We start from the raw sequence: 27,947 nt of genomic DNA on the forward strand, positions 1-27,947 counted from the left end.
CCTCCTTTGAACAGATGTCTGTCACACCCCTGCCTTAAGTTTTTACATTTAACATTGTATTCACTTTCTTAAAGGACTCCCATATAATTTTCAGGTCCCACAAAATCTGCTTTGTCTTAAGACAGATACTAACAGATAATCTTAGATGATTTTGCTTCCTGTCTGAAATTAATTAAATGAAAAAGCGAAAAGAAATAGTCAAAGTGTGTTTTATTTTTTAAAGACTTTAGGATGAATTCAGCTTATTTTCTAAAGTGAACCCCACTTAAATGAAATAATAAATTAGTTTGCCAAAGCCCAAATGAACATCAACAAGATTCATTTTCATTTCATTGATAAACATCAAATATGGACTCCCCCTAACATCAAGCAAGCCAAATCCTTCCAACAGGAAACAAATTCTAGACAGGGTTGTTTGTAGCCGAGTATGGATCCTTCAGGCAATTACATGGTCTTTTCATCAGTGAGGTTCTTGCCATAAGCTACTTTGCATTACATCTTGTGAGAAGTAGCATAGTCTCGCAAAGCACAGACTCTAAGGGCTAGGCTGCCTGGATGTAAATCCTGGCTCTAATATTTGCTAACTCTGTGACCATTTTTGGGCTCCAAAATCACTGCAGATGGTGATTGCAGCCATAAAATTAAAGGACACTTACTCCTTGGAAGGAAAGTTATGACCAACCTAGATAGCACATTCAAAAGCAGAGACATTACTTTGCCAACAAAGGTCCGTCTAGTCAAGGCTATGGTTTTTCCAGTGGTCATGTATGGATGTGAAAGCTGGACTGTGAAGAAAGCTGAGCGTTGAAGAATTGATGCTTTTGAACTGTGGTGTTGGAGAAGACTCTTGAGAGCCTCTTAGACTGAAAGGAGATCCAACCAGTCCATTCTGAAGGAGATCAGCCCTGGGATTTCTTTGGAAGGAATGATGCTAAAGCTGAAACTCCAGTACTTTGGCCACCTCATGCAAAGAGTTGACTCATTGGAAAAGACCCTGATGCTGGGAGGGATTGGGGGCAGGAGGAGAAGAGGACGACAGAGGATGAGATGGCTGGATGGCATCACTGACTCAATTGACGTGAGTCTGAGTGAACTCCAGGAGTTGGTGATGGACAGGGAGGCCTGGCGTGCTGCAATTCATGGGGTTGCAAAGAGTTGGACACGACTGAGTGACTGAACTGAACTGAACTGACCTGTGACCTTGGGCAAATGACACACCTTCTCTGAGCCTTAGTCTTTCCATCTGTAAAATGGACTCAATAAAGATTGTTATAAAGATTTAAACTGATACTTATAAAGTTCTTAGAACTGTACTGGGTACATAGCACATGCTATATAACCATTGACTAAATAAATAAACTTCTCCATCTAGAATGTAGGCTAATAGATAAATTCACATAAGTTTACCCTTTAACTCCTCATAGTGCCTAGCCTGATGCATGAGAGCCATTAAGGAATGATTGTATAAATTAGGGATTACTAACAAGCAACCTGAGGTCCACTGACCTGCAAGTGGGCTTCCTTTGCCCAGCATGGTTTTCTTGAAATTTTGATTTTGAATTTTTTTAGGGATGCATGATTTCTCCATTTCCCCACAGGCCACCACTCTCCAAGTATTTACCTTTTGGGTCCTTAAAAGCATTCGAATTTGTCATTCCTGGTGTTAGTGAATGAACACACAACACGTGAGCACTCCTACAGTTAGCAGCAGTTTTATGACTCATTGGAGTAGGCAGATGGGGCCAATGAGCCATTTCTATTCCCTGAAGCCCTACCTGATTAGCTTACCCATTCCTATTTCTATGTTAGAAGCCATAGAACAGAAACAGAAAATCAGTAAGTTGAATAAATACCTTCATGCAGCAGTGCCTCATATCACAAGATCATTTTTGTCATGGACTAACTTAACCATGGCTATGTCAGTCATGGCAAGCTAGGTTATGCTGGGGTTGGGGACCACTCAAAATCTTAGTGACTTCAACACAAAGGTTGCTCACTCATGCTTTCTCTCTAACCCTGGATAGGCAGGGGTCTCTGGTCCACATCATTGCCATGCTTACTTGGGGACCCAGGGCAGAGAGAGAAAATACTCTGAAGGATCTCATATCAACAAAGAAATGGTCTGCCCCAGAAGTGACGGGATACTTCTGCTCACAACTCACTGGCCGGAAGTAGTCACTTGGCCCCAGCTGCCCACAAGGAAGCCAGCAAGTACAGTTCTATAAGGTGCCCGGAAAGCGCAAAGGGTACTGATGGCCAGAGGTGTGGAATTTTGGGAACTTGGATTATTTAGGCCAGAAGTTTTTCATTAAGTTCAGTTCAGCAACCATTCTCGTGTATCTATAACGGCAGAGCTAAACACCCCGCACTGCGAGGGGATAGCAAAGGAGAGGCAGGCCCTGACATTGAGCAGCTTCACATTTGCTCCAGAGAAAGAGAGGTTATAACACATTTGAATAACAAAGCTGTATAGTATTGACCATCGAAAAGAACAGTGCTAACAATGCTACAGAGTTGAAAGACCGGATGCTTCTGGAGTAAAGAAAAGACTGAGCTACACTCTCGAAAAACATATGGGATTTGCAGAAGGAATGGAGAGCACTGCAGGTTACAGAAGGGAGCAAACAGGGACAAAGGCCCAGAGGCAAAATACGAGCTGGATTGTTGCGGGACTAAGGAAGTGGCCTGACTGTGGGGTCAGGAGAGGCGGTGGGTACAGCAGTCATTCCACGCAGGGCTCTGAGATGCACAGGGGAACAGGATGGTAGCTTTGGCGGGGGGGCGGGGAGCTGGGGGAAAGACCACCCCTCCTCACTAACCCCTTCAAAACCCAGGCACTTCAAAACCTCCCAGGCATCAGCTTATTCCCCAAACCAAGACTCCTGGATACGTAGTCTTCCCAGACCCACAGGGCAGCCATTGAACGCAGACAGTAGTAAACCTTGGGTTGCTCCTGTTTTCAGTCCCAGGGTTTGATCGCTTGTCCTCCTAACAAAAGAATATTCAAGTTCAAGTGAAACAGCCTCTCATTGCTGGGGTCAGTTCAGCCCTTTTGCTATGGAACATCTGTTTTTGAAATTCAGCGGAGACCCTGACTTAAATCTGTTTAACTTAAAAAGCAGCAAGAGAACATCTTGTTTTCATGAATGTCCAGGGGCTGTGTGTCAACAAATTAAAGGTCTGCTTGTGGTATTCAAAGTAGAAAAGCTGGTCATGAGATGTTCTGCCACTGGAGTAAATTTATTATGGGTTGTTCATTTCTTGGAATCATGAACCAAAGTTTGAAAAAACAAAGTGGACCAGCTACATTTGAATCAACAAATTTCTGCCCAGTGGCAAGTGAGAAGTATGCTTTTGTTGTTGGAAGGTCACTGAGTTGGGTGGTTTCTAGAAAGATGCCCTCCACTCTAGCCATGTGAAATTTATATCTTAAGTGGATTCCCTATGTCTGTACCAGTTCTGGCAGACCACATTTGATAGGTCATTATTTTGACATTACTTATACAGGATCTGAAGTTGGAGAGAAAGGGTGAGACTAGTTCACCATCCTTCATATCTGACCAGCTGCTTTACTTTTCTCTTCACTCACTTTTTTAGGACAGAAAAGTAGAGACAAGTTCAATTAATCAGCACCTAGTGTTGTTGAGCATGTGCCTGGCACAATCTAGATCCTGATATATATTTAATAAATACAAACCTCAGTCTCACACGTTTATGTTCCCTTTATCACTGCTTGTCTGTAGTGTATTAACATTATGCTTTTTTGAGAAAGCTATTACTTCTTAAATCTTATTTTAACCCAAAGGAAACCTTGAGTTAGAACTCTGTTCAATGTTAAGCAGCAGCTTGGATAGGAGGGGAGTTTGGGGGAGAATGGATACATATATATGTATGGTTGAGTCCCTTCACTGCTTATCTGAAACTATCATAACATTGCTAATTGGCTATTTCCCAATACAAAATTAAAAGTTTGCAAAAAAAATATTAAAAAGCAAAAAAAAAACAAAACAAAGAAAACCATGAGTCATTCCTGTAGTTCTCTCTCATAGCAGCTTATATTTTCCTTTCCAAACCCCATCCCAGTTTATAGTTCATTGATTTATTGCCTGTCTCCACCATCAGACTATAAGCACAGTGAGAGCAGAGTAGTTGCATTCACAACCTATTTGCCACACCCAGCAAGGCAGCAAATGGTAATTCGTAATATTTGTTGAATGTTGTTTTTGAAGTTTTGATTGTGATGACGGGTGTAGAGCCTTTACCAGCCTTGAGTATGTTGTTGTTGTCGTTGTTCAGTTGCTCAGTCGTGTCTGACTCTTTGCGACCCCATGCACTGCAGCACACCAGGCTTCCCTCTTCTTCACTATCTCCCAGAGTTTACCCAGATTCATGCCCACTGAGTCCATGATGCCATCCAATCATCTCCTCCTCTGTCATCCCATTCTCCTCCTGCCCTCAAGCTTTCCCAGCATCAGGGTCTTTTCCAATGAGTTGGCTCTTCACATCAGATGGCCAAAGTATTGGAGCTTCAGTTTCAGCATCTCTTGAATGTACATGAATTTAAACACCGTGAAGAAGACATTAGGACTTAAAATTCAGTTGAATATAGAGAAGCCTTTTGTGTGATGACACACTCCCATTCATTTGGGCATACTCTCTCCTGAAGGTCATGGTGGGATGGGGTGGTCTAATCATCTCTATGTTCTCTCAACTGAAAATTGTCAGACCACATCTGCAATGTAGCTGGCCAAGATTAATGTCAAAGCACATGGCAACAGTTTAGGACTTTTTTTTTCCTCTCAAATAGTTAACTCATTCCTGGTAGGATTAAACCTGTGACATTAGGCTTGTTTGTAATAATTTTTGACACAGCAAGCTCCCTGGTAGAGACAGTACAAAGATCTACAGTCAGAAAGCTGTTTCAGTTGTCTGATGGGCATGTGGCTTTGTGTGCTCATTCACTTGTCTGGTGGTCACCGTTTACTTTTCTGATGGTCAAGCAAAATACCAACACTTTAGCTGAGTGGGGACAAAGGGGGTTCACTTTCTCTCTTTTACTGTTACTGTCTGTGTAGACAGGATTGAAACGGGACTTACTTGTGAGTTCTAAAGAATCTCAAGAGAAATGCTCATTCATTTACAGGAGGTGCAATTCCACAACACTTTCTTGCTTTGTATACTTGAAAACATTCCCAAAGAAACAAAGTTGGATGCAGAAAAAATAATGGGAGGAAAGAAAAATAATACTCTGAATTCTGAACAATTCTACTTTAATAGGTTGATCTGTCTGCCAGCTGGCCTCAGTGTTGACTACTTGTAATATATACTTTTGGTAGGCCGCATGTAGTTCTTGGAACTGTTTATATTAGACTGCAGAAACTTAATTATTCTGAAACTGGCAGGACTTGCTTTGGTTACTTAATACAGAGTTGCTTAGTCATCTTTATACATGGTGTGGACAGCATTGTTTAAGTGTGAAAATTTGGAAAATGCAAATGTGTTCCAAAGAGATTACAGGTCAGGGAGAAAAACAAGAAGTTATCGTTGTTTCAAGACGCTAGGCAGGTGGTTGCCACATGTTTTAATTTGACAAGCTAGGTGACTGTTGAGTTGAAGCCCTTGATTACAAGTATTTTTCCATTTTCTTTGTGAATTTTGTCAGAAGTAAAAAACTGCTGCTGCTGCTGCTTCTTAGATCATATTCTGATCCACATTTTGCAAAACACAGATTTCCCAGCAAGAGTGTGAAGTACTCTAGAAGACACTGTTGAAATGTCTTTCTTGTTTTCAGAAACAAATAAGGATGTTATTTCATGCTGGTCATTGCAACGATCCTTCTTTTTAATCTTCTGGTTTGAATGCTTATCTTGCCATACTTGAACTGCTGCCTTCCAAATGCAATACAGATTTATAGAGCTTCAGTAAGGAAACAGGCAGGCAAAATGAGTTTCTTCCGTGTATTTTAGAATCTGAAGTGGCGCCGGAGGTCTCCAGGTTTTCCAGGAATGCCCATGGCAACCTCACACTCTTCCTGTGACCTGGGTAGGAGCTCCTAAGAGAGATGGTGAGAAAAGATAAAGGTCCTATAGCCAATGGGTAGTGACACCAAGCTGGGGAGGGTAGGTTCCCGAGAAAACACCCAGAACAGGGCCTTATGTTTCTAATTACCAAGCATGGTTACAGAGTAAAATCAGGCAACACTTTTTTTTTAGACTGATGGAAGCATTTAAATCAGCTCTGAATGTCAGTGTTTTCTAATTATGATGGAGGAGTGGCAAGGCGTCTCCAAAGGCCTTGGAAATTTGATGTGTTCAACCCTGATTCTCTTCTTATTCATTGTCATCTCTTCTCTTTCCTTTTCCTTTGAACATCCCAGAAATTCCCTCAGTTACAAAGGCCTAATACCCTTCTTTCCTGAAACCAGAATGTCTTTCTAAGACAAGTTTCTTTTCCACTAGAAGAAAAGAACCACAACTACAAGTCTCAATATAAAATAGAGCTTTGTAGTGAACCACCATCCCCAAGGTTACTAAGAGTTCAGCTGGAGGCATGACCTTTTGATCATGTCTTACCCAAGTTCCTCTGTTTACCAATTAAACCCAAAAATAAGCAATGCCCTGGAACTCACTTTAATTCAACAAGTGTGAACTTAGTGCTGACTATAAGAAAAAAAAATAGTTAAAAACGTTGAGGGTTGATAAAAATGAATGATTATCACTAGGAGATTACAACCTTCTGTGTGTTAGTTGCTCAGTTGTGTACAGCTCTTTGCAACCCTGTGGGCTATAGCCTGCCAGGCTCCTCTTCCCAAGGGATTCTCTAGGCAAGAATACTGGAGTCGGTTGCCATTTCCTTCTCCATACAGCCTTCTAGGGAAGACAGATATGTGTTCAGTAATTAAAATGCAAGCTCCCATAATACAGGTATCAGTAAATACTCATGTCAGTGAGTACAAGATTCAGAGATCCTGTCATCTCTGCTTGTCGTAAGCGAGTTTACACTCTGAGCCATTCTTTATTTGAAGGAAAGTCCAGAAATTCCCAAACTAATAAATGGGTGAAAGTACCATCTAAATGACTCATGAGAAAGGGAGGAAGAAGTAGTCTAGGCACTTTTCAATTTGTTATTTAACTTCGTTGCAGATTTATATGTTAAAATGTGTATCTCTTACATTTGAGAGACATAATGGATAATGTCCCTCAGTTTGGCTTCAAAGCTTATCACCTTAGATTACAGCCTCCTGGAATATAGTCTCTGACTTGCTTCAAAATTCTAAAACACAGGAAGTGCATTTGATGATCATGATAAATAGATGTTGAACAATTTACTAAGGAAAAATTAATCCCCTGATTGTAATGACATGTCCTTCATGTGCAAAAATGTCACCAGTACAAAGTATCACTAGGGCATACCGTTGAATTGTTCGCAGCAGTGTAAATGGATTTGTGTCCTGCTATGGGCTTCCCCATGGGCTCAGTGGTAAAGAATCTGCTTTTGGTGTGAGAGACGAGGATTCAGTCTCTGGGTTGAAAAGATCCCCTGGAGGAAGAAATGGCAACCCACTCCCGTATTCTTGCTGGGAAAATCCCGTGGACAGAGGAGCCTGGTGAGCTACAGTCTTATTCACTCAGTCATGTCCAACTCTTTGTGACCCCATGTACTGCTGCACACCAGACATCCTGTCCTTCACCACTTCCTGGAGCTTACTCAAACTCATGTGCATTGAGTAGGTGACGCTATCCAAGCATCTCATCCTCTGTTGTCCCCTTCTCCTCCCATCAGTCTTTCCCAGCATCAGAATCTTTTCCAATGAGTAGGTTCTTTGCATCAGGTGGCCAAAGTATTGGAGCTTCAGCTTCATTCTCAGTCCTTCCAATGAATATTCAGGACTGATTTCCTTTAGGATTGACTGGTTGGATCTCCTTGCAATCCAAGGGGCTCTTGAGAGTCTTCTCCAACACCACAGTTCAAAAGCATCAGTTCTTCAGCACTCAGCCTTCTTTTTGGTTCAACTCTCACATCCATACATGACCACTGGAAAAACCATAGTTTTGACTATATGAACTTTGTTGGCAAAGTAATGTCTCTGCTTTTTACTATGCTGTCTAGGTTTGTCATAGCTTTTCTTCCAAGGGCTACAGTCTATAGTATCACAAAGAGTCGGACACGACTGAGTACATCTAAACTCTGTCACCTTACTAATCTCTTGTACTAGCAGGATACCTGGGTAAGGCTCTGGATCTTGTTGTTGATCACTAAATTGGAAATGTTAGATGCAAACTCATGCGTTGCTGATATTTTTATAGCTGAGTAGACTGGAAAGGCCAGAGAGTCATGCACAAGGAAAACTAAACTGTTATGTAAAATATGGTGACCTCCGTACCATGTTTATAATTGGTGAAGACCTATGGCCTCTGACCTTTTGTTCCAAGTAAGCCACTCTTGGGTCTTGTTGTGCAGTTTGAAGTGTGATCTCTCTTCAGACAGTGTCTCAGCTTCTTTTGAGCTGAGCAGTCATTTCACTTTCTCAGTTGCAAGTGTGCTCAGAACAGCAAGACTGCAGATCTGAAATATATCTCATAGATCAACAGAGAAGTTACTAATGAGAGGATTAAATAAGTACATCCCTGCTGGCCCATACCCTACCCCTCATTTCTATTCTGTCTACTCTAGGAGACATAAGGTTTTTGAAGACAGAGATGTCTCTGAACTGCATAACACCATGGTAAAGTCACTTCATTTTAGGAGTTGGAAGGCCTTACAGTGGGCTGTCCAATAGAACTTTCTGTGATGATTGAATGTTCTCTGTGCTGTCTTACATGGAAGCCACTAGACACATGTGGCTACAGAGCACTTGAAATGGGGCTGGTGAGACAGAGGCATTGAATTTCTAATTTTACTTAATTTTGATTATTTAAATCACCTCCTGTGACTAGTGACAACCATATTGAGCAACACAGCCTTAGAATCTCAAAAAATAGCTTCCCACTACAACCCTAAACAGATGGCCGTTTCACCTCTACCTGACTATTTCCAGTAATTGGGTTCACATTTCCTCAGTAGCCCCATCCATAGTTGGATAGGTCCACCGGGACAAAGATCCTACCCTGATATGACATCAGAATTAGCCTCTGTTATCAGGTATGCATTTAGAAAGCACATTTAGGAATTTTTAAAGCATAGCTATGCATTTTTTTCTCACCTGGGCATAGATTGGTGGAGAATTTCTGTCTTTGCCGTAGCAATTCACTACCATGACTTTTGATGCTTTTCTCTTCTTTCTGGGCCAAGAGAGCAACAGTGACCATATGTCTTTGCTGATTTGATATGTTCTGTTCTGTGTCTTTTGGTCTAAGTCTCCTGGAGTTTGTTGTGAAAGAGTATTTCAAACTCTCGAAAAGGGTACCAAAGGAATAGTATTCCAAATTTTTAATTCTTTCTCTCTTATGAGAAAACATTTCAGCTTGGTTTAGAGATTAGTCTAAATACCAGCCCTGGTTTTCCGCTGATGGGCTGTGGTGCAGGAGCTGATGCCACAGTCCTGTTTGTCTCAGCCTTCTTTCTTTAAATGGAGGTGACTCTACTTTTCTTACTTGGGAAGATCAGTGAAATGCCACGGGACTGTGAACAACTTGAAGTGCTCCAAATGGGTAGTAACGCTTGGAGATGAGTCATGAAATTCCGAAGTGCGTGGCCTTCCCCAGTATGGAGGCCAGTGTAGATAAACGCCATCCCTTCACATCTGAAACTCCCAGTGTCCACCCCTCCTAAGGTGGAAAGGGGGCCATGAAGACATGGATTTTTGTAACATTAAGACTTCTGTTCTCCTGTTTTGCAAGTGGAGAAATTATGAATAGAGAAAAAAGTAATAACGAAAGACTGAGCAGAGGAGGAAAGAAAAAAACAGGTCATAACATGGTAATCTGCTCTTAGTAGGGCCTCGTGTTCTGTATTCCACTGATGAGAGAAAAGAAACAATTTGAGAAGGCAGAGTTCCTCAGATTGACCCCATTCATTTCTATTTCTGTGTTCCTGGTCTTGACACATGTGTCTTAGTGATTGCATTTTTTAAAAAGTAACACAGATTTCTGGAGCAAAATGGTGAAGGTTGAGCTAAAGTTAAGTCCAAACTGTATGTTAGAATCTATGTGTTTATTTGGTTTTTGAGTCCCAAATGAACTATTTAGCTGAGAAAAGAGTAAAGCAGGTTGATAAGTTGATTTTTTTTTAAGGACAAAAGTTCACTTTCTGTCGTCAGAAAGAAAACACTGCCAGATCTACTGTGTAACTACTGCAAATGTGGGTTTATATAACTTTTGAGATTCATATATAGCCTATTACCTAGGTCTTTAATTCACTTTGTAAACACTAATCAGTCAGTAAACCACAGAGATGATTCAGCTTGAGTTACATTTTTCACTCTCAGCATGGTAAAATCAAGAATAAAAATCTAATAGTTCAAATCAGTTACAATTCCTGAATGCCTGCTATGTCCCCAGAGTGAAAAGAGCTTTTAAAAGGCTGTATCTATTCATAAGTGGCCTTAAGAATGAAAGCATATGGAAAGTAAATCAGTGACATATTTAAGTACTAGTTAGAACAACTAATAAGCCAGGGCAAGGCAGTACATTATTAATTACCAAAATTGAATGATGGATATTCAAGGAGTGAGATATCACTGCCAAACTGGAGTCCTCAGGAAAGGCATAAAGGAATTGAAATTTGAGCCAGAAATGCATGAATGTGGACAATGATACTATTCTGTCTGATACTGTGATGGTAAACACATAACATTATGTGTTTGGCAAAACCCGTAGAATGTGCCAAAGTGTGAAACTTAACGTAAACATGAACCTTAAAAGCTAGCGGAGGTGATAGAATTCCAGGTGAGCTATTTAAACATCTAAAAGATGATGCTGTAAAAGTGCTGCATTCAATGTGTCAGCAAATTTGGAAAACTCAGCAGTGACCACAGGACTGGAAAAGGTCAGTCACTTTTCATCCCAATCTCAAAGAAGGGCAGTGTAAAAGAATGCTCAAACTACTGGACAATTGTGCTCATTTCACATGCTAGTAAGGTTATGCTCAAAATCCTTCAAGTTAGGCTTCAGCAATACATAAGCCAATAACTTCCAGATGTACAAGCTGGGTTTAGAAAAGACAGAGGAACCAGAGATCAAATTGCCAATATTAGTTGGATCATAGAGAAAGCAAGGGAATTCCAGAAAAATATCTCCTTCTGCTTCATTGACTATGCTAAAGCCTTTGTGTGGATCACAACAAACTAGAAAATTCTTTAAGGGATAAGAATACCAGACCACCGTACCTGCCTCCTAAGAAACATGTATGTCAATCAAGAAGCAATAGCTAGAACTGGACATGGAAAGATGAACTGGTTCAAAATTGGGGAAATAGTACAACAAGGCTGTATGTTGTCACCCTGTTTATTTAACATATGCAGAGTACATCGTGTGGAATGCCAGACTGGATGAATCGCAAGCTGGAATCAAGATTGCCAGGAGAAATAATCAACAACCTCAGATATGCAGATGATCCCGTTGAATGGCAAAAAGCAAAGAGGAACTTAGGAGCCTCTTGATGAGAGTGAAAGAGGAGAGTGAAAAAACTGACTTAAAACTCAACATTCAAAAAACTAAGATCATGGCATCCAATCGCAATGCTTCATGGCAAATAGAAGGGGAAAAAGTAGAAGCAGTGACAGATTTTCTTTCCTTGGGCTCCAAAATCACTGCGGATGTGACTGCAGCCAAGAAATTATAACGCTTGCTCCTTGAAAGGAAAGCTATGACAAACCTAGACAGAATATTAAAAAGCAGAGACATCACTTTGCTGACAGAGGTCTGTATAGTCAAAGCTATGGTTCTTCCAGTAGTCATGTATGGACGTGAGAGTTGGGAAAGACCCTGATGCTGGGAAAGATTGAAGGCAAAAGGAGAAGAGGGTAGCAGAAGATGAGACGGTTAGATAGCATCACAGACTCAACAGACATTGATTTGAGCAAACTCTGGAGACAGTGCAGGACAGGGAAGCCTGGTGTAACACAGTGCACGGAGTCACCAAGAGTCAGACATGACTTAGTGACTGAGTGACAAAAACAAGTCAATATTAGCTCGTTAATTATAACAAATGTTCCACTGCAAGATTTTAGTAATGGGCTGTGTTAGTTTGCTAGGACTGCTGTAACAAAGTACCACAAACTGGGTGGCTTAGAATAGAAATTTATTATCTCACAGTTCCAGAGACTAGAAATCAAAGTGTCAGCAGGGGCCCTCTGAAGACCCCAGGGAATGTCTCACTCCTAGCTGCTCATAGCCTGAGGCATTCCTGCTGCACCATATTCTCATGTGTTTGCCCATGATCTTCCCTCTGTGTATATCTGTCTCTAAGTCCAAATTTCCTCTTTTTATAAAGACACAAGTCATACAGGATTAGGGCCCATCCTAATACTCATCTTAACTTGACTACATGAGCAAAGACACAATTTCTAAACAAGGTCACATTCTGAGGTGCTGGGGGTAGGACTTCAGCATATCTTTTGGTGGGGAATACACAGTTCAGTGCAAACACAGAAACACCAGGTGGGGGTAAAGGTGAGGGAATAGACGGATACTCTACTTTCTTCTCAGTTTTTCCTTAAACTATGTTGTTCAGTCACTTAGTCATGTCCAACTCTTTGTGACCCCATGAACTGCAGCATGCCAGGCTTCTCTGTCCTTCACTAAGTCCCAGAGTTTGCTCAAACTCATGTCCATTGAGTCAATGATGCCATCCAACCATATCATCCTCTGATGCCCCCTTCTCCTCTTGCCCTCAATCTTTCCCAGCATCAGGGTCTTTTCCAATGAATCAGTTCTTTGCCTCAGGTGACCAAAGTATTGGAGTTTCAGTTTCAGCCCTTCCTAGGAATATTCAGGCTTGATTTCCTTTAGGATTGACTGGTTTGATCTTCTTGCTGTCCAAAGGACTCTCAAGAGTCTTCTCCAGCACCACAGTTCAAAAGCATCCGTTCTTCAGTGCTCAGCCTTCTTTATAGTCCAACTTTCACATCCATATATGACTACTGGAAAAACCATAACTTTGACTATACAAACCTTTGTTGGCAAAATTATGTCTCTGCTTTTCGACACACTAGCTTTGTCATAGCTATTCTTTCAAGGAGCAAGTGTTTTTTAATTTATGGCTGCAGTCACTGTCCGCAGTGATTTTGGAGTCTGAGAAAGTGAAATCTGACACTGTTTCCACATTTTCTCCATCTATTTGCCATGAAGTGATAGAACCAGATGCCATGATCTTAGTTTTTTGAATGTTGAGTTTTAAGTCAACTTTTTTACTCTCCTCTTTCACCTTCATCAAGAGGCTCTTTAGTTTCTCTTCACTTTCCGCTATTAAAGTGGTATCATAGGCATATCTGAGATTATTGATACGTCTCTCAGCAATCTTGATTCAGCTTGTGATTCATCCAGCCTGAAGTTTCACATGATGTACTCTGCATAGAAGTTAAATAAGCAAGGTGACAATTTACAGCCTTGATGTACTGCTTTCCCTATTTTGAATCAGTTCATTGTTCCATGTCTGTTGTTCCTTCAACTTAAAACTACATTGAAAAAAAATTAATTAAAAAAAATTTTTTAATTAAAAAAATATGATCCAGCACATAGCACATATTTGATTCATGTTGGTTACCTTTGAGCGTTGCATTGACTTAGCGTCCCTGACACAACAGATTTTATTCTTGATGTGTTCTGAGACCACTGTTGGCACTGCCCCAAATTCCAAGGACCTCCTGCAATCATTCACCATTCAGTCTACGATGATTTGAAGGTAGATAGAACCTAGCTTTCTCTACATATTTCTCCCCTTAATAATGGAGTACTGGCCAGCTGCTGCTACTAAGTCACTTCAGTCGTGTCCAACTCTGTGCAACCCAATAGACGGCAGTCCACGGGCTCTCCCATCTCTGGGATTTTCCAGGCAAGAACACTGGAGTGGGTTGCCATTTCCTTCTCCAATACTGGCCAGCTAGCTACCAGAAGGCAATGGCACCCCACTCCAGTACTCTTGCCTGGAAAGTCCCATGGATGGAGGAGCCTGGTAGGCTGCAGTCCATGGGGTCGCTAGGAGTCGGACACGACTGAGTGACTTCACTTTCACTTTTCACTTTCATGCATTGGAGAAAGAAATGGCAACCCACTCCAGTGTTCTTGCCTGGAGAATCCCAGGGACAGGGGAGCCTGGTAGGCTGCCGTCTCTGGGGTTACACAGAGTCGGACATGACTGAAGTGACTTAGCAGCAGTAGCAGCTACCACCTACTGCCTTGACTATTTTTACACCTGTGTGCATGTGTGTAAATACATATATTAATACATGCACATATACTCACACACACACAAACACATACACACCCACATATGTGCACACACATACACATTTAAGATGACTTCCTACCTTCCACCAACCCTGTCCCAAACAAAAGCAGAAACTAGTTCTCCTTATAAAGGTTTCTCAGGAAATATCTCTAGTGAAGGTCACATATCCATTAAGAAAAAAAAAAAAAACTTTGCAAAGGTAAAATATGGTAATAGTTAGAATTCGTGATTGAAAGATGCACATTGGAAATTAAACTCAGTATTTTTAAGGAAACGAATCCTAGATTGGATTTAATAAGTAGATTTTAATTCCCAATACAGAGAGGGAAATGAATAAGGGAGGAAACAAAGAAAGTATCACAGAATGAGACACATTAAAAAAAGGAAATGACAGGAGAACTATTGATAAATATCTCCCCATCCCCCAAAAAGAAGTTGAGAGGGGAAAAGAAAGCAGAGAGAAGGAAAGGGAAGGAGGAAGCTTCAGGCTGCTCTGGCACAGAGGTGAGCCACGTGATAGACACACAGGAGGGTCACTCACGGCGCCAGTCACCTGTATCATCAGCTTGGCAGTGCCGTTACCCAAAGGAAGGGCAGCATGTTAAGTAATTTGAAATCTCTGACATTGACTTACTCCTTAATTGTACCAGCATAGACATGCCCTATTTTAAGAAAATCTGGTATTTGAGAACCCATATTGAAAAGACAATTATATCAGTAGGTGATGGTTCTCCTGCCTTTGTAAAATGCTTTTTCTCCCTTGACAAAAGGAGTCACACCAAGGTTTTTCAGTAGCATGACTACAATCTCCCCAGCACAAAAATTTAGATTTTCATGAAGCTTTTCAAGAACCCATCTGTCACATTCATGGATAATATCTCCTTTTGTCTTCGTCTGTCTATCAAGCTACTCTGTCCACTTGCGACACTCATGAGCTCCACTGTTTACAGAAGCTCTCTGCCTTGACATGTCATCACTTGGTTGATGGAGAGTTTGTTTCCTGTCCAATGTTACTGGAAGGAGTTCAGCATCGACTGGGGGTCAGGGAGGAAATGAGAGATTACTAGCTGAGGACATGGGAGCTGCTGCTTCCAAAAGGGGAAATTCATTTACAGTTCTCCCCAGACGTGCCTCCCCTTATGGGGAACAGTGCCAGGGAGGTTCAGAGAAGTTCTGTGATGATATGAGGGTGTGAGGATTGAGAAGACTTCCAGCTCCATCCTACAGTGGGACCAGCAAAGAGCCATTTTCACAAGCACAGACAACTTCCCCCCAAACACAGCACGTGACAGTCATCCCGCACCACCCGGTACAGAAATGTGCTTCTTCCACCACTTCAAGTGTACCCGTCACACATCCGCCAAGCAGAGCCCAGAAAGCCATCTTGTGTATAAATGCTTCATAGAGCGCTCACTCCCTCTCTCCTCCTCCTAGTGCCTTATTTCATTCAACGAGCAAACACCTGGTTAGGTAGAGTTCCCATACAGTTGAAGGAGAAAAACACCCAAATAATAAAAGATGGGATCTGCTTGCAATGTGGGAGACCCGGGTTCGATCCCTGGGTCAGAAGATCCCCTGGAGAAGGGAATGACAACCCACTCCAGTATTCTTGCCTGGAGAATCCCCTGGACAGAGGAGCCTTGCAGGCTCCAGGACATGGGGTCGCAAAGAGTTGGACATGACTGAGTGGCAAACACACACACACACACACACACACACACACACACACACACACGATAAAAGGTGAGGAGTAGGAGGACGGAATGGGTCGGGGAAAAAATTTGCGTGGGTCGAGAGCCGGTGAGGGTGGCCAACCACAGTGACCACATGATGTTAATTAGCTGCACTCCCCGAATGCCCCAGGATGCTGCTTGGCTCTGCCAGCCGTGCGCATCTTCGGCCTGCTTGGAAATGTTTGTTTCACCACTCGCAGGCACCTGCACTAGAGGTATAGTCTGAGAAAAAACCCAGCCGCCGCTGCCAGCGAACCACCAGCACGACTCCTCGGCTTAATGAGGCTGGAGCGAGACCCAGAGGCTTAGAGGCTGCTCTTCAAGCTACTTAGATAAATTAAGAAAAGTGAAATTGTTTGCTTACAGACAGAACCTCTTTCTCCCGTTTCTGTTTGCTGTTGCTATAGTTATTCCAGAAGTGGTGTATATACGACAAAGGACTTCACTGAAGGAAGGAGAAGCCTTTGCCCCACTGCACCCAGCTCTCAGGTCATGGAGGTCTGGTCCCGCTGCTCCCAGGGCAGTCCTCACGCACCCTGCATTGTGCTCAGAACAGGAGCCCACCCCAGGGAGACACGTGGCCTCTCAGGAGACCCTCGAACCACTTTCTTTTTTTTCCATTCTGATAACTATGGAGAGATCAGACTGAAAAATATAAAGAAATTTTTTTCTTGGTTGCTGAAGTAATTTTTCAAAAAAGAAAACGGATTTTTTTCCTTTATAACTAGCTAAATATTTGGAAAGAACTCTTTGTAAGAGGCAGATAGAAAAACACTGAAAAGTCAAAAATCCCCAAATAAACACCCAAATTTGAATTTCTAAAGGATTTATGAGCAGTATAAATAATACTTTAGGGAATAAGAAGGGAGGCGGAATTCAAATGTTGTATCGTTTTGTTTTGGTTGGCTAAGATTTTATTTTTGTTTTTGTGGGTTTTTTTAAGGGGGGAGATGCTTGGAAAAATAAAAGCATCTAGTGATTTCAGAAGGTTTCTGAACTTGGCCTTAAAGTCTAGGTTTTGTTTTTCACTCCCTCACACAAAGATGCCATTAGGGGATGGCTTCAGGTTTTGCCCGTCTCTCTCTTCTTACGCAGGGCAAATGGCTTGTCTCATGTGCACAGAAAGGGCTGGAAAATATTTTTTGTGATCTGAGTGCAGCACAGAGTCTAGGATTCCAGAGGAAGTGGAGGCCTCCCGCTCCACACAGGAAACAATCTTCAAGCAGGCCTTAAATGCCAGATTCCAGGCCGAGTTTAACTAACCACTGACAGCTCTGTAAACAAAGCAAGGACAAAAAGAGCCCGCTTCCCCTTTTCTGGTAGTCATTTTGGGTTTGGGGGCTGCAGGGGAATTCTGGAATACTTGACTCCATGGCACAGAGACGCAGGAAAAGCGGACTTCTCAGTTGAAGAGCTGGAAAGGGAAGATCTTTCTGGGATTAAAACCATCACAGAGGAGGTAGGAAAGGAGAAAATGGTTGGGTTACAAAGAGCAGCGACTTCTGAGCTCTGAAAACAGTTTGATCATATGTGACTGCTTTGAAAAATGCTGCTGCACTGTTTAGTCATGGTACTCTTGCTGTGGTCTTTATTATCGTTTTGATATTAATATTCTTTTAGGATATGCAAATGATGCCTGGATGCTTGTATTGTTTTCTTTCTTTCTTTACTTCTGCTTTTCTCTTAGTTCCAGACATTCCTTGTCTTGCCACTTTTCTTTTTCTCACTTGTGTTCCCCTTTCCTCTTTCTTTGTTCACTGATTTTTATAACTTTGGTCTGTAGTTCAGCAGGTTACAAAGAACAAGATCATTCAGTAGCTTTCGAGTGATCCCAGCAATATTTCAAGTCGTCAGACCTGTCTTTCAAGGTCTTTGCTTTAAAAAAAAAAAAAAGACTTGTGATTCTGGGATTTTACTTATCTGTCTCTAAGTTGCATGAATGGGACTGAATTTAGCACATAAAGGACACAGCTTGGCTTGGGAGTCAGAAACTGATCACTGGCTACCTCATTCATCTTCTAAAGTGTTTTTCTTAAGAATAAAGAAAAGGGGGATAAAATAATGGGGAGGGGCTAAGATGACTCATCTATAATATCAATTTTGCTCCCTCCCCTTTAGATCCAGACGTTCTCTGGTCTCCCTAAATCTGAACCCACACCATGGATGATTTTGAACGTCGCAGAGAACTCAGGAGGCAAAAGCGAGAAGAGATGCGTCTGGAAGCAGAAAGGTAAGGTTTCTCTGTTCTGTTATCCACAATACTGGTTTCAGGCCTCGAAGATCACTGGCCTCGAGGGCCAAATATATGGCACACTAAACTGTTTGCAAAAGCAGTTGTAGAAAATATTTCCAGCCATTAAGACTCTAAATTTTGGGCAAACAAACATCAAGAAAAAGAGAGATTGGAAATTTAATCTGTGTCTTTCATATTATCCATAGACTTTTAAATGACAAAGACAATGTATGGATAAAAGTTTTAAAATCACTTGTAATATTGAAATGCCAAAAAAAAATGACAAATATTGAATACTGAAACCATTTAGGAAATGGAAGTCTTCAGTCTGAAAGAATAAAGGCAGTAAGATCCGGATGGACCTCCGTACAAATTTTTATTCTTATGAGAAAAGCAGCCAAATCCAGTAATGGACATATTATGGGTTGGTAGCTGGCAGAGTGTGTTATTGTGGAGATTCTAATTGAAAGTTGTTGTGTTGTGTGAGGCCTCTGTTGTGTTGACTTTCAAGGGCAGGTTGGGGAAATAAAGCAGTGACATGCAACACACAGAACATAAAGGCATCTTTTAAATCTTTAGGTCTTGGAGCAAAGGACAGTGGCATTTAATGTGACTTAACTCAGACATTCATTTGAGAAAGCAGAATAGGCATTCACAGAAAGAAAAATGTTAAACAGTTATTTAAAATCAAATAAATTTGCCTCATAATATTAGTAATTCCAAAAGATGATAATAAGATGTATGGTAGAAAACTAGAAACTTACACTGATAGCAAAATATATTTAAAGCATGTGCTAAATTGCTTCAGTCATGTGTGACTCTTTGTGACTGGTAGCCTGTCAGGCTCCTCTCTCCATGGGGATTCTCAAGGCAAGAATACCAGAGTGGGCTGCTGTGCCCTCCTCCAGGATTTAAAGCATGGGATCTACTTATTTGTGTAGAGAATTCAAAAGAAGAAGGTAAGATTACTGCCTTTGATTAAGTTGGTCAGCGTAGATTGCTGTATGCCACATGATACCATGAACAGTACCTGGGCTTCATAGGTTCAGATCCCACCTCTCACTTATGAGCTCTGTGGCCATGAGCAAGTAACTTCTCTCTACACCACAGCTGCCTTCTTTGTAAAATAGGCATAATATCTATGGAGCTTCTGTGGTGGTTGTGAAGATTATTGAACTTAATAAATGGCCTAGACTAGTACCTGGCACATAAATAAACGTATGTTACTTTTTTATTGGAGTATAATTGCATTACAGTGTCATGTTAGTTTCTACTGTACAATGAAGTGAGTCAGCTATATATATACACGTATATCCCCTCCCTCTTGAGTGTCCCTCCCACCCTACCCCGACATCCCACCCCCTAGGTCATCACAGAGCACAGAGCTGAGCTTCCATGCAATCAGCAACTTCCCACTAGTCAGCTATTATACACATGGTAGCGTATACATGTCAGTGCAATGTTCCCAGTTCGTCCCGCCCTCCCCTTCCCCTGCTGTGTCCACACATCCTTTCTATACATCTGCATCTCTATTCCTGCCCTGCAAACAGGCTCATTTGTACCATCTTTCTTGTATGTTATTATTTTTCAAAACCATTATCCTTAGCTAAACAAGTAAGAAACAACAGAGCGATATAACCAGAACTAAAAATTAATGCCAGGAAAAGGCAGTTATCATACTGCGATGAAACTAGCCAGGAAAGTCTCCCTGGAAGTGGAGAGTTATGGAGGAAGTTAACAATGGTGATGATGAATGAATACAACGGGGGGGCTGTGGAGAGGCGGGAGTGACATCTGCAGAAGCTCAGAGGTGGGAATAAGAATCCTGGTGCAAGAAACCTGTTGACTGCTTAGGGAAGAATGAGTTAGATTTGTATATCTTGGGTGTTTCTATTTCATATAAAAGGCAATAGAGACTTCACCAAGAATGAAAACATACTGTGGGATGTTATCTACAGTGGGCTAGAGTGTGGGGGTACTGGAAGTGTTAGTGTTGAACACACGGTGATGAGGACTAAATCAGGGCAGCAGATATGGAAATGAAGATCAAATGTGAGCATCTTTAGAGGGAGAATTAGCAAATCTTTCAGGAGAGGGAGAAACTCAAGACAATCCCACAGATTATAAGTCTGGGGAACTTTAAGGGGAAACTGGGAAGTGTTGCATGCTTGGGTAGGCATGGGGAGAGTGCTTAATTTCAGGTAGAAACCGCATCCAAAAAGAGATTTCCTTCAGGCATTGAAAGATAGACACTCCAATCTTTGTTCAAAATGGGAGAAAAATTATCATTAGAGAAGTTGGCTTGGGCAGACTCAATGTAGCAATAGTAGCACAAAAACAGAAAATGGATGGCAGCAATGGTGATATGAAAGCAAGTGGAGACAGAGAGAGGTCATAAATACATAATGGATGGACTGCCCTAGTGGTCCAGTGATTGAGACCTCGCCTTCCACCTCAGGGTGCAGGTTCAATCCCTGGTCAGGGAGTTAAGACCCCACATGCCTCATGACCAAAAACCAAAGCAGAAAACAGAAGCAATATTGTAACAAATTCATTAAAGACTTTAAAAATGGTCCACATCAAAAAAGAAAAAATAATGTTTTAAAAAAATAAAAGATGAAATGGAAACCATCACAGGCGACAAAAAATTAGGGAGAGGAGGAGAACCGGGGATAGCATGGGACAACCATGATGAGTGTACATGGAAGTCCTGTAGGGATGTCCAGACCCATTGGAGTGTACCTCTTATCCTTTCCAATGATGTGTTATGTGACCTCAGTTTCTCCTGAAAGTCTACGAGATGCTGTACCCTGCGAATGTTTATTCAGCATCAGCACTATGCTAGGAACAGTGGAAAATGGGGAAATATAAAGAGACATAGTTTCTGTCTTTATATTCCTCATGATGTGCTAGGAAACCAAAGTACAGCAGAATCAGAATACAGACCAGGCCAGGGGCAGATCCAACAGAATTGAGGCTAGAGGGATTCAAGAGTGGGTACAGGAAGCTGGGCATCAGGCTAGGTCAGTATCTTCAACTTCTTCCTTGATTGTGTGAATTAGGAAACGGGGACTCAACAGGAGAGGAATAATAGGATGAATTTGTTGTGGTTACCCCCATACTATAATTACAGTGAATGAGCTAAATTCTTTTAGAATTTTGCCTAAGAATTTTCCATACATCTACACAGTTCATTCCCTCTAGTTTTTTGTTTTGTGTGGAAGGATATGTCTTCCTTTAAAGTCAATCGTAAAAGAAATGCACCCAGTAAAGCTTAGCTAGGTACACTTAATAACCTAAAACAAATGCACACAAATTTGTACTACCCTTGTTTAACTTACATTTCTTCAGGGGTATTATAGTTCGTGTGACTCCTTTTCTTTCTTTCTTTCTTTTTTTTTTTTAGAGAAATACTTAAGTACTTCCTTATATTTGTACTTATTAAGTTTAATGTTTCAAGGGGAACACTTTAGTTATGTTATTCTGTAATTTGTTAAGCAATCCCATGTTCACCCTATAGGATTTTGTAAAATCTGATCATTTATGGAAATGGTAAAGGGCAGGCTTTATGGTCCAGCCAACTTTGATGGGAAATTTCAGGGTGTGTACAGGAAACAGATGTCCAGAATCAGGAATTAAGCGCCATCTAAAAGCATCTGAAAGGGCGTAAGACCCTGGGCAAGTCCCTCTTCTTTTAGCTTTAAATCTTGGCTTCTTCATCTGTGACTGGAGTAGGGGATTGGCGATAATTTTTATTTTCCTTTTGCTTTTGGTATTGTCTAATTTTTACAATGATCATGTGTTTCTTGGCTTAAAAGCAAATAAAACAATAAGGCAGATTTCCATTTTGAAAAATAAGATTCTATGGGCTTTGGCATTGTACCTGGGGTCAGGATGGAGAAGATCAAATTCTCCTTTGGGTTTATGGAACTAAAAGAAAGAACTCAGCCTTGATCTGGAATGGCCCTAAAGCTCAGGGCTGCAAGCTCATTCATTCACTCACTCACTCATTCAACAAATTTTATTGGGCTTCTACTCTGCTTCAAGCTTTATTTTAGGGCACTGAGGATGGACCAACAGAATGACAGAACTGGGGAAAGTGTGCTTAATGCTTTTCAACCTGTGTAAAACCAGGTGGTGATCAAGCAACTATACTCATATGTCCTTAAATGTAACATGTACTCTGATATTCACTGATAGTTTTTAAAGTTTTTGTATGCTGTACCCCTGCAGAGAGTGTGGGGAAAATGGTAACACAGAGAAGAAGCTGTTGACTTTTCCTCTTCTTACCCACAAACCCTTTCCAAATAAAAATACCCTGTTAATTTAATTAGTTGTTATTGAATTTGACTAGCAATGATAAATAATTTAAAACTTGTACTCTCACCAGATGTTAAAACCACAAATTAAAATGAACCAGATTCTTTTCACATTTCGTTCCTCAGAAATAGAGTTTTAAAAACTATTACTTAAAAAGATAACTGTACATTTTGGGCCACACTGGCTTTTCAGTGTCTGGGACTGACAATTCTTCACTGCACCTCAACTGCCTTGAGACGCTTGTGCTCACACGTCATTCCAAGGGTTTGCAGTCCAGAGCATTTCAAATCATTTTGCCTGCCATCACCTACACTGGGAACCTAGTTGCATCAAACATATACTCCCCTTCTTTGCCGTGTCCTTAACCTATGCATCTTTTTACTATTCACTTGTCCAACATACTCTGTATTTTTGCCTAGTGAATCATATGGACAGAAGAGCTTGGCAAGCCCCAGTCCATGGGGTCACGAAGAGTTGGACATGACTGAGCTATTAACCCTTGTCCTTCACTTGACTTTCAGTCTGAGTCCTTAAGATGAAGACTTTAGAGTTGGTAAAGGAAGTACTTCATTCAGTCTTTAGATCTGGTAAAAATCCAAAGACTATCTATTGTATCTATTCGGTACAAAAAAGTATGGAGCATCTCTAAAGTACAAAATACTATATTGAACCAAAGGGATGAGTTCTCACCAATCCATGCAGTATCCCAACAGCCACGAAGCACGTATCATAGATGAATTAGTAACTTTAGAGCCAACTTGATCAAAAGGGGAAGAAAAACATTTCAATAGCAGGAATGAATTCAGCAGGTAATCTGTGAAAATCCTAAGTGTTTTGTTTCTAAGAAAAAATGCTATTGTATACATCTCAAATTAAACTGTACTTCTGAATCAATTACCTATTTGAACAAACAATTTGTTTTGCCATCTATTATTCTTTACCTATGTCATGGGGATACAAAATGAATAGGTATATTCATTCATTCTGCTTCCCTTTCTGTTCTTTTATTTCAATCCCTTTCTACCTCTGTCTCTGTATTCCTTTTCTTTCTTCAAAATTTTTGGCATGCTGCACGGCATGTGGGATCTTAGACCCCAACCAGGGATCGAAGCCGTGCACTTTGCAGTGGAAGCATAGAGTCTTAACCACTGGAAGTTCTGTCTCAAAAAAAAAAAAAAAAAGAAGAGGAAGAAGAAGTTCTGCCTCTGTATTTCTTAGTGCATCTTGATGTGTTTTCACCTGGTCCATGTGCATCTTTATCAACACTCGATCCACTTGTTTCTGTTTCCATCTCCTCCTAATTATCCATCCTGGATTATACGTAAACATCCTTTTGTATCATCAGGGAATACATTTTCAAAGGGGAAAATGTAGGGTAAAGTGATACATTTTCAAAGAGGTCAAGTTCAGCTCTCTCTCTGTTTAACAAGTACCACCCCTCTCCAAATGCCAAGCATTTTATGTGTAAAATGGCAAAAATGGACTGGACACAGCACCAATAAAACGTATGTGTGAATAAAACACACGTTCTGTGTAAACGAAGCAACACAGAGAGGCCTAACAGTGAGAGGCAGTAGAACTTAGCAGTCAAGGGCATGGACTTGAGCAATACACAGCTGTACTGTCAAACCCAAGGTCTGCTGCTAATTAGCTACATGATCTTACATATTATTCATTCTTCCTAACATTCTTTTTCATTATCTGTAAAATGGGGGAATTAAGACTATCCACTTCATAGGGTTTTTGTGGGGATATAAAGAGATAATACGTGTAAGTATTAACACAGTACTAATCATCTAGTGTTTATTATTTAAATAATAATCAACTATTATTTAAATTATTTAAATAATAATTATTTATTACTCATTGGATTACTTTTATTTATAGACTGTTATTCAATAAACATCAATATTAAATTACTCATCTAATCTGATTCTACACAGCACACAAAGAATTGAAGAAATATTTTACCAAAAAAAAATATTTACCATAAAACAAAACAAAATAAAAAATATGGAGGTTTTCTTTCTACACTTCTCAAAGGACACAGGAACCTTAGGAAGATGAGGAGCAAGAATTTGCTGTTGAGTGAAGAGTTTTGAGGATGTGACTGGTAACAAGGTCTGTCTCAGTAAGAAGTTCAGTTCAGTTCAGTCACTCAGTCATGTCTGACTCTTTGCGACCCCATGGACTGCAGCATGCCAGGCTTCCCTGTCCATCACTAGCCCCTGGAATTTGCTCAAACTCATGTCCATAGAGTCAGTGATGCCATCCAACCATCTCATCCTCTGTCGTCCCCTTCTCCTCATGCCTTCAATCTTTCCCAGCATCAGGGTCTTTTCAGATGAGTCAGCTCTTCGCATCAGGTGGACCAAGTATTGGAGCTTTAGCTTCATCATCAGTCCTTCCAATGAATATACAGGACTGATTTCCTTTAGGATTGGCTGGTTTGTGAACTCTTTAGGGTTGACTGGTTTGAAGAGTTCACACCAATTTAAATTGAGATCTTCTATTACGTTTGGACAAAAGTGTTTTGAGCTTTGCTGTATCTGCTGAGAAACCTGCAGTGATGATTTATCCATGAAGAGACCTTGAGTGAGACATACTTTTCCCCGCATTTAGCTTGCTTTCAAAAGCAGCTCTCTCGCTTTCCAAGAAATGCACTCATTGCATTCCCAGCTCCTGTTTTCCATACCCGAATGTGAGTTTCTCTTTCTGATCAGAAGAAAGGCTGCTCTTGTACAGTTGGTATCAGATTCAGAGGCTCATATATGTAAATAGAGGGAGCAAAAGCACTCATGCTTTTGTCATCGTTCATACATTTTTATAGGCCTCTGAAATATACTGATGATTAGACATTTGAAAGTAAATATTTTTACTTCACTAAAAAAAAAAAAAAAAAGTTTTTTAAAGTTCATTGAGGCTAAGTAGTGCCCTCCCAGAACTCTATCACTGAAACCTTTTTACATGATTTAATGGTGTGACCAATCAATGATTATACAAAAACACCTTTATTTACAAGGCTTAGTGCTGTGACATTGAAATTTCAAATCAAAGCAGTTTTTTGTTACTCTGTAATCAGAAAATTATTTTCAGTTAGGAAGTTAAATAAAATATTCCTTTGAAACTGTCTAAATTATTAGAGGAGTTAAATTTGCTCAAAACTTCCCTTCAGTTCTCTCAGCAAATTCATCACTCCAGGGGAGCAAAAAATTGTTAAGATTTGTATCTGCATTTTTACTTTTAAATTAAAAGATTTTTTTCAAATAATTCATTTGAAAGAGATTTAAAAATATTTCTGTAAGGTTCTTTTATTTAATTGATGTTATGTAGGGTCAGCCTAACTTGAATGTAGGGGCACTGAGAGAAGGAGGTAATTTTCACTTAAAGGATCTTTAATTATTTATTTGTGTCTAGTCACATGAAAAATCAAAATATATACACATATTCATATTCTTACTCTCTTTCTCACACATCATAAATAGACATTATTTATTGCCTCTATTGATGTATAAATGATCAAATTATGAACGATGAAGATGGCATAGTTGGACCAATTTCCACTAACCTAACAATTCCTCTAGTCCTAAAAGTATCCTACTTTACGATGATCGGTAGATCAAGAATTCAGGACCTGCCTGAGGTGATACTTGTCCAGTAGGAATGAAAAATCCAGGTTCTTAAGGGCTTCACATGCTGACCCATAACTTCATTCTTAGCTGGAAAAAACTGTGGCACATACATGAGTCAATATACTTATAGTTTAAAACAGCACTGGAAAAAAGAGAAATAAATAAAGTAGTACTGAAATTTTCTAAACAGTTTCTATATGTGACTCATAATGTGTCGATCTTCACTCGCCTGAGGAGAGACAGGACAATGTAGTGGGTGAGTACGTGAATGATGAAGTCTGACAGACTCAAGTTCCAGTCCTGACTTTGACAACTACTGGTTGGGTAACCTCATGACAAATGACTTAAACATCTCATGCTTCAATTTCTTTATGTAAAAAAATGGGGATAATTATTCTACCTTACAGGATCATTGTCAACAATAAGCTCGTTAACCCATGTAGGCAGATCAGCACAATGACTGGCATAGAATATATGCTCAATAAATGTTAGATATTATTATTAAAGTCATATTAATGTTTTGGGAGGCTTTTGGTACAAAATAATATTTTACTGGGTGTGAATTTTCACTTGTCTATCAGGTCAGTCCTTGTGATTTGTTTCATCCTTCTTTCCTATACCGATCTGTATATTTGCTAAGACAGTTGCTAAGATACTTGCTGAATACTTTCTACTGAAGTTGGGAAAGAATGAAAACTTCTGACCATGAATAAGTCTACTGCACAAATAAAATTGCTGTATGAGGATTTCAAAATCACATATTATAGCTATGAAATTAATCATTCATTATGTCTTTATCTTAAATATAGCATATAAAACTTAACTCAGAATATTACCTGAAGAGTTCAATTCAGCAAAAATAGCTCTCAAGTTGAAAAAGTATAACCAGATTTTTCATCCAGTGTTAAAAAGGAAAAGAAACCATCATTTGTTTAGCATCAGCCACGTGCCAGGCTGGATGATGCACTTTATACACTCTGTGTGTGTGTGTGTGTGTGTGTGTGTGTGTGTGTGTGTGTGTGTGTGTGTGTGTGTGTGTGTGTGTGTATGCTCAGTCACTCAGTCATGTATGACTCTTTGCAGCCCCATGGACTGTAGCCCAGGTTCCTCTGCCCATGGAATTTTCCAGGCAAGAATACCAGAGTGGATTGCCATTTCCTACCCAAGGATCTTCCACACCCAGGGATCAAAACCATGTCTCTTGCATCTCCTGCATTGGCAGGCCGATTTTTTTTGTCTCTAGAACCACCGGGAAAGCCCCTATACACCTTAGATCATTTAATTATCTAAACAGTTGTATGACATTATCTTAGTTTGTTCACTCTGTTATAACAGAATACCATAGGTTGAGTGGTTTATAAACAATAGAACTTTATTTGTCACAGTTCCAGGGCTAAAATGTCCAAGATGAAGCCAGCAGCAGAATCACTATGGTGCGGGTCCGCTTCCTGGCTCACAGACATCTTCTTACCGTGTCCACTCTGGCCGAAGGAGTGAGGGAACTCTCTGAGGTCTTGTTGAAAAAGGGCACTTACCCCATTCATGAGGGTCCCACCTTCATGACCTGATCACTTCTCAGTCCCCAACTCTAAATACCATCACACTGGGGATTAGGTTTCCACATACGGATCTAGTGGGGGG

General features: G+C 40.5%; 1 protein-coding gene across 6 annotated transcripts in view; it reads left to right on the forward strand.

Annotated features, from left to right (window-relative positions):
* Window positions 1-27,947, forward strand: part of CALD1 (caldesmon 1) — a 231,725-nt gene that overhangs the window by 107,231 nt on the left and 96,547 nt on the right. For 5 of the 6 annotated variants that reach the window (XM_068972841.1, XM_068972840.1, XM_068972839.1 and 2 more), the window contains one exon: window positions 18,240-18,351. In XM_068972841.1, coding sequence (XP_068828942.1) covers window positions 18,281-18,351 — 71 coding nt within the window. In that variant the 5' untranslated portion in view covers window positions 18,240-18,280. Of the gene's footprint in view, window positions 1-17,468; window positions 17,581-18,239; window positions 18,352-27,947 lie in introns of those variants that run through there. The other variant, XM_068972842.1, reaches the window with a different exon arrangement.

Source organism: Capricornis sumatraensis, chromosome 5, assembly GCF_032405125.1.
Source record: "Capricornis sumatraensis isolate serow.1 chromosome 5, serow.2, whole genome shotgun sequence".
Classification (NCBI taxonomy): Eukaryota; Metazoa; Chordata; class Mammalia; order Artiodactyla; family Bovidae; genus Capricornis; species Capricornis sumatraensis.